This window comes from Gymnoscopelus microlampas, assembly GCF_963454915.1.
Source record: "Gymnoscopelus microlampas genome assembly, chromosome: 24".
In the NCBI taxonomy this organism is placed as follows: Eukaryota; Metazoa; Chordata; class Actinopteri; order Myctophiformes; family Myctophidae; genus Gymnoscopelus; species Gymnoscopelus microlampas.
The window spans coordinates 14,671,090-14,678,317 of record NC_139961.1 but is presented as its reverse complement, the minus strand read 5'-3'; the positions used below and the strand labels follow the sequence as shown (position 1 = coordinate 14,678,317).

Genomic DNA, 7,228 nt, shown 5'->3' with positions numbered 1-7,228 from the left:
CATCTAACCAAGTGAATACACACAGACACACACACACACACACACCTACTGTACAGTACACTACACCCCACACACACGCACACGCACAGACAGCTTGTTGACGGGGATCTTTGGCCAGATAGGAGGTGAGTGTAGAGAACAAGATGTCTGTTGTGTGTCTTTCTTTATCTCGTCTGATCGAACACCTGTAGCCTGACTAAAAGGATTATTAGCCATAGCTAACGTGTTAGCACAAAGCAGAGCTTGTAGTACACACAGTGTGACTGGTAATGTTAAGGGAGTGTGGATGGATGGATAGACAGGCAGACAGACAGACAGACAGACAGACAGACAGAGCCTTGGATCAAGAATCTATAGCTAGATATGGAATTGTCAAAATCTCTGATAGTCGATCCAAGGCTATAGGACAGACACAGCAACAACATGCTGGTCACCATCCTGTGATTGGTATCTGTGTGGAGGCTGTATGTAATTACATGTATTCAGGTATCTGTTGTTTACTTTACAGAGATATATACATATGCAGGGGCATAGCAGTGCAAATATGCCCCCTTTTGAGATCAGAAAACCTACAAATCAGAGTTAGTGAGGGAGGAGGTGTATTCTCTAGTGAAATTGTTGCTATTTTCTTGTGGTTAATCTTGCCATTGCACTACAGTTTAAGGGGTCATATCAAATTCTAGTTATTATAAACATGTACAAAAAACAGACCTTTTTTTCCACAAATGATGATTTGTTATAAGCATTTGTCCTTACAAAACATGTTATGAATGTCCCAGACAGTCAGTCAGTCTTGTTTGTACCTTGGCTGGCTTGTTTATATGACCGATAGATAGACGTGACATTATTGACATCCATTTGTTTTGTATTTTGATTGCTGAGCAGTTATACAACCCCACCGGGGGCACTAGCTAAGTAAACAGAAGTGAGTGTGTCTTGTCAACATAAGCTTTAAAACCTGTTTGCCATGTAGACAGACTGACAAACCAGATGTTGGCATGTCAAAGCAGAAATAGCTGCTCTACAAGCTCAAGCTACAGCAGATCTAAGCTTGTAAATCTGCTGTTTCTGCTTTTTCTTTTTCTTTTTGAAAATGTGTGAACATTTTTCAAAATGGAACCGATTATGAGGATTATGCAAAAATAATTGTGATTATCTCAAATAATAATTGTGACAGGCCTAGCAAAGCCAAGAGATAATGTCTTCTTCTTTTCCATCGTTATATAGCCTTGACATTCAGGAATATATTCAGGAGGAGGCAGGCGAGGGTCATCATCTTCATCATCATCAAAGATGTTATTGAGATGGTGACGAATAGACCCCAGTGATGGAGAGCCAGAGAAAGAGGTATGTGACACCCCCCCCCCCCCCCCACACACACACACACACACACACACACACTTGGTGATAATTGGGATTTTCCAATTTAATTGTGATCCTGTCATTGAACATTGGAACATTATGAATACAAAATAAATGTATTCTTGGCTTTTAGGCTTCGTAAACAAAAGGTTCACGGGGCAGATTATGACAAATAACTTACGTAATTGAATAACTTTATACTGAAAAACATTATGCTATAAAACATAAATAGTGGAAATAGCCAATCTACAAGTAGATCTACTATTTCCACAATTTTTGAAAATGTTTGCAAATATATGAAACATTTTCTACATGGAAATGATTATGTAAAAAGGAATTGCGATTATCTCAAATAATTGTGATTAGACGGATTATGTAATCATTTTGACAGGCTTACAAAGAGGATGATTATTTATTGTTTCTTCTACTGTGTTAAATGGATGTGATCACCATGTGACATGGCCCTCGGATAGGCCGTTGCTCACTTCTGCATGTTCGCCCACAAAACAACACTCGGTCTCTCGCACTGCTTGATAGAGAATAGAGAATAGGCTCTATGCACAGCAGCCATATTGGAAAGAAATTGGGCCTCTTCTTACTTCCTTCACAGGTGTTACCAATGATACTAATGAAGGCTCTGTTCCACTCTGGTCAGGGTGCTGATATCATGCATGTTGGCTCACTAGAAACACTCCATTTTGGTTCCCAAATGGCCCCTTATGGTGGGTGTGTAACTCTGAGAGTGTACAAGTGGAACCAAATGGACCCGTGAGGGTCCATTTGGTTCCATTTGTACACTCTCAGAGTTATGGGGGTCCTTGAAAATAAGAGACCACTGTGCCACACTAAATGGGACAGAGCCTTAATTAGTTTTATTGGTAACACCTGTGAAGGAAGTAAGGAAGGGGTCCAATTCATTCCCAATATGGCTGCTGTGCATAGAGCCTATTACAACTCTCTCTGTCCCACAGTGTTATTTTTAAGCTATGATGATGCGTACCAAATGTGTGTCGTGTTCAACAACGAAGAGTTAGTTTCATGTCACATACCACTTCCACTTTAAAGGGAAAAATGTTTTTTAGTCGATTAGTCACCCCATGGAGACTTGAATTCATGTTTTTTTTTCGTATTCCTAAGCCAATAATTTAATGAGCGGTTGGCACCGGTTCCGGTAGGAGATACAAAGGAGACTCTTTGTGTGTCCGACCGGAACCGCTGCCGGTCAGCAAATTATTGGCTTAGGAATGCAACAAAAACAAAACAAATATCCATGAAGTCAAGTCTCCATGGGGTGACTAATCGATAGGAAAACAAGTCATTTTGGGGGTTAACTATCCCTTTAAATTTAACCCATTAAGCCCGGGAACGCATACTGTGTCATTTTAAGATGTCTTTGGGCTATTCAAAAATAGCAGATATACAAGCTCATAGCTCGGCACCAAGTGCTGCACTACGAGCTTGTAGATCTGCTATTTTTGAAAAAAAAACGTTTTTAACTCAAATCTTTGCTTCTGGGGATTTTATAAATGTCTTCTAAATACTAACAGTTTTTTGAATAAAACTATGTTTCTATATCAGTGGGTCCCAAACCTTTCCATGTCAAGGACCCCCAAAATGATATGTATTTGGCCTCGGACCCCCATCTCAAAATATGTTGTTCCAGGGGGGACCACCCCCAGAAGCAAAGATTTGAGTTACAAATGTTCGCTTTAAAAAAAAATATATATATTCAAATATTTTCACACATTTTCTCGATCTCTCAAAAATAGCAGATATACTGTACAAGCTCATGGCTCATGGCATGAGCTTGTATATCTGCTATTTTTGAATAGCCAAAGTGTAAAAATGTTTTTTTTTAGCTCAAATCTAAAAATGACACGGATGCGTTCCAGGTCTTAATGGGTTAACTTCAGTGACATCTGTTTTTTTTTTAATGTGACGCTGAAAACACTGATTTCCCATAGTGTTATAACTTAGTGTTGCCGTACTTTCTGACCTGTGTACTCACTTACTTAATCCTCTTTGTTCCCCGTGGAACAGGGGTGATGCAACTTTGATGATGGAGAGGGCCACTATATTTCCACACTCACTCCAGAGGGCCACATTGCATATACTGTGCTGTCGGGCCATGTCACGCGAAAGTAGCAAAAATAGCCGATCTACAAGCTCAAAACGCGTCGCAGAGCGACGCGTTTTGAGCTTGTAGATCTGCTATTTTTGAAATGGAATCCTGATTTTTTTTGTTTTGTCATTTTTGAATTGGAATCCTGAAAAGTATTTTTTTTTTTTAATTTCAAATGCATTTAGTTAGACTTATGTTAACTTTATGAACTTAAATATAAATAAATTGGACGTAGAAAAGACAATAAAACCAAAAAAAAAGGCATGGGTTTCCGAGGCTAGTAAGCTACTAATATAGACTGAAGTAATTGAAGCAGTTCATGTTTGCATGTTTGGAATTGTAACAACTGAGAATAGGGGTGGGAGACTAGGGTTGTCCGATATTGGCTTTTTTACCGATAACCGATATACCGATATTGTCCAACTCTTAATTACCGATACCGATATCAACCGATACCGATATATGCGGGGATTATTGTGATTAGGGTAAGCTCAAATTTCATATCACACACACCATATACAGTAAGAAGTCCTGTAACTTATTTATAAAGCCAAAAAAAAAAGAAAAACATTTTTTTTTTTCAAAAACCGATACCGATATTTTCCCGATATCAATTTTTATGCTAATATCGGCCGATAATATCGGGAGGCCGATAATATCGGACATCCCTAGGTGGGACGATATATCGATATTGCGATATATCGCGATACTTCCTCCCGCGATAAATAATCGATATACTGCCGAAAAATATCTATCAAAAAAATATATACATTTTTTTTCCTGACTCTGTATTTTTTCCTGACACTGTATTTGTGTGATGATGATTTTGAAAGGTTTGGTGCTATTTTATGTGTTTATGAATTGAATACAAGGACTATCGTGATATATCGTCGGTGAAATGTCATGCAATATATCGTGACATCGCAATATATCCGAGTATGTCAATATATCCGAGTATGTCACACAAAAGTAGCCAAAAAATGGCTGCACCACAAGCTCAAAACGCGTCACAATGAGTCAGTCACTGAGTGCCTCCTCCTCTTCTCCCCAGCTCTGAGGAGGACGGCTCCTCCTCCGGGGAGCGAGGCCTGCTCTACTCCTGGAGGGGCTACTCCTACAGCCTCACCCCAGAGAGACTGCTCCTTTCACGGCCTGTCCTCCAGGCGGCCTTAGGCACCCGACATGGGGTCCTATTGGTGGAAGGTAAGACTCGTCATGTTTTTTTTGTGTAACCACTTGAACCGTTATGTTATACTTTGGCTATTCAAAAAATAGCAGATCTACAAGCTCGTAGCTGTAAATCTGCTATTTGTTGAAAAATCTTGAAAATTCCATCTTAAAATATGTTGTTCCATGGACCCCCCAGAAGCACAGATCGGAGTTAAAAATGTTCGCTTTAATGGGTGTGTGTGTGTGTGTGTGTGTGTGTGTGTGTGTATGTATACACACACACACACACACACACACACACACACACACACACACACACACACACACACACTGTACAAAGATTTGCAGAAATTGTCAAGTTTTTTCAAAAATAGCAGATATAGACCACCGAAGTCTGACGTCATTTACACATCCTTGGTTTGTCTACCTGGTTCGCGGTTTTCCACCCCCATTCTGAATCCCATAGACGTCTTTAATATCGCTTCAAATAAGAACTGTGTTCCAAAAATAAACAAGTGACCCCGGCGGTTTGACTCTTATGGATATGAAGCATCAACTGACGGTGAGAAAACGCTAATGTTACTTCCGCCGAATTAGTTACATTTTCGCCAGAAACAGACTGTATCAAATATAAGTGACTGACTATCATAAACGATATAGAACCTCCTCCCTGACAATATCGCCAGGACAGTTTGTTTATTTTTGGACCACAATTCTTATATGAGACGATTCTATGATGACCCAATGTTATTCTCCATAGCGACATTACTTTACGAACCTGGGGATGAACGAGTGACGTCAGGACTTCGGTGGTCTATACCAGTGGTTCTCAAACTTTTTCATGTCAAGGACCCCCTAATTGACACTTATTACCCCGCGGACCCCCATTTGAAAAGATAAGCCAGGGACCCCAATAAGAGCAGGTTTTTACAGCTCTCTAGCAGTGATTCTCAACCATTTTCATTTCAAGGACCCCCCAGTTTGACATGCGTTAGGCTACGGACCCCCATCTAGTGGCATTTATACCTCTGGGACCCCAATTCACATTGTAAAACCAATGTCAATTTAACTCTGAGAGTGTACAAATGGAACCAAATGGACCCGTTAGGGTCCATTTGGTTCCATTTGTACACTCTCTGAGTTACAGACCCATAAGGGTCCATTTGGTTCCTGTCCATCATTTAGCTGGGGACCCCCTGGAACCCCCTCAAGTACCCCTGGGGGTCCCCGGACCCCACTTTGAGAACCAACGGTCTATACAAGCTTACATTAGTACTGGGCCTACTGGCATTCTTTTGCTTTTCGGTGAAAACGTCTCGTTTACCGGTACAGGAGGCCAGGTGTACAGCTTCGGCCAGTTGCCCTGGAAACAACAGCAGCAGAGCCAAGCGCACGGCGAGCGCACCGCGACGACGACCACGCCGGTCCTGGAGAGCGCTCTCAGCGGGCAGCGGGTGGTCGCCGTGGCGGCCGGCGACCTCCACAGCGGCGCGGTGACGGAGGACGGCGGCGTCCACATGTGGGGGGACAACTCCTCGGGGCAGTGCGGCCTGACGACGGGGCTCGGCACCGTGCCCAACCCCACGCCCGTCGCCCTGCTGGACTCGGACGCCTGCGGCGGCGGCGCCGCCCCGCCGAACACCAACACCACCGCCGTCCCGGTCCTGGAGCTGGCCTGCGGAGGGCGCCACACCCTGGCCCTCTCGGCCCAGCACGAGGCGTGGGCCTGGGGCAGCGGGTGCCAGCTGGGCCTGGCGGCGGTCACCGCCGCCACCGCCTCCTCCGTCCCTGCTGTCGGGAAGCCGCAGAAGGTGGAGCACCTGGCGGGGAGGTGCGTACACGTCTAGAGCAGCGGTTCTCATTCTCTTTTTCATGTCGAGGACCCCCAAAATGTTATGTATTTGGCCGCGGACCCCCGTCTCAAAATATTTTGTTCCAGAGACCCCCCCCCCAGAAGCAAATATTTGAGTTAAAAATCTTCGCTCTAAAATATATATATATTCAAAGATTTGCACACATTTTCAAGATTTTTCAAAAGATAGCAGATCTACAAGCTCGTAGCGCGGCACTCGGTGCCACGCTCTGAGCTTGCTGGGGAGCTCGCTGGGGACCCCCTGGAACCCCCCAAGGACCCCTGGACCCACTTTGAGAACCAATGGTCTAGAGAGCTGTGCATTGGCACTAGCCTCACGATTCAATTCGATTACGATTCACCTCGTAATAATTCGATTAGATTCAGTCAATACAAGCAGTCAGATACATCGGTTCATAATCGTCCACAATCGTCCACAATCGTCCATAATCGTGCACCTTGAGACTGGTAGGTATAGAGGAGTAGTGGAAGAGGAGAGGGTTTGTATTTATTGTGACGTTGCGGATATTGAGAGTGAGTTCCGTTTTGTTTTTTATTGCCCTTTGTATCATGACCTGCGTCAAAAAATATTTAAGAGGTGTAGAAACCCGGACTTGATTTGGTTGGATGACGCACAGAGACTTGCATGGATTTTTGAGCACAAGGTATTTGCACTTGCAGAGTATTTGGAAGGGGCCTGGGACAGACGGGCAAAAAGAACA

General features: G+C 43.3%; 1 protein-coding gene across 1 annotated transcript in view; it reads left to right on the top strand.

Moving 5' to 3' along the window:
* Positions 1-7,228, top strand: part of als2b (alsin Rho guanine nucleotide exchange factor ALS2 b) — a 76,334-nt gene continuing 69,106 nt past the window's right edge. Inside the window, exons 1-4 of the mRNA XM_084050683.1 lie at positions 1-125; positions 1,228-1,347; positions 4,536-4,687; positions 5,987-6,485. Of these exons, the coding sequence (XP_083906809.1) occupies positions 1,328-1,347; positions 4,536-4,687; positions 5,987-6,485 (671 nt within the window). The 5' untranslated portion in view covers positions 1-125; positions 1,228-1,327. The remainder of the gene's footprint in view (positions 126-1,227; positions 1,348-4,535; positions 4,688-5,986; positions 6,486-7,228) is intronic.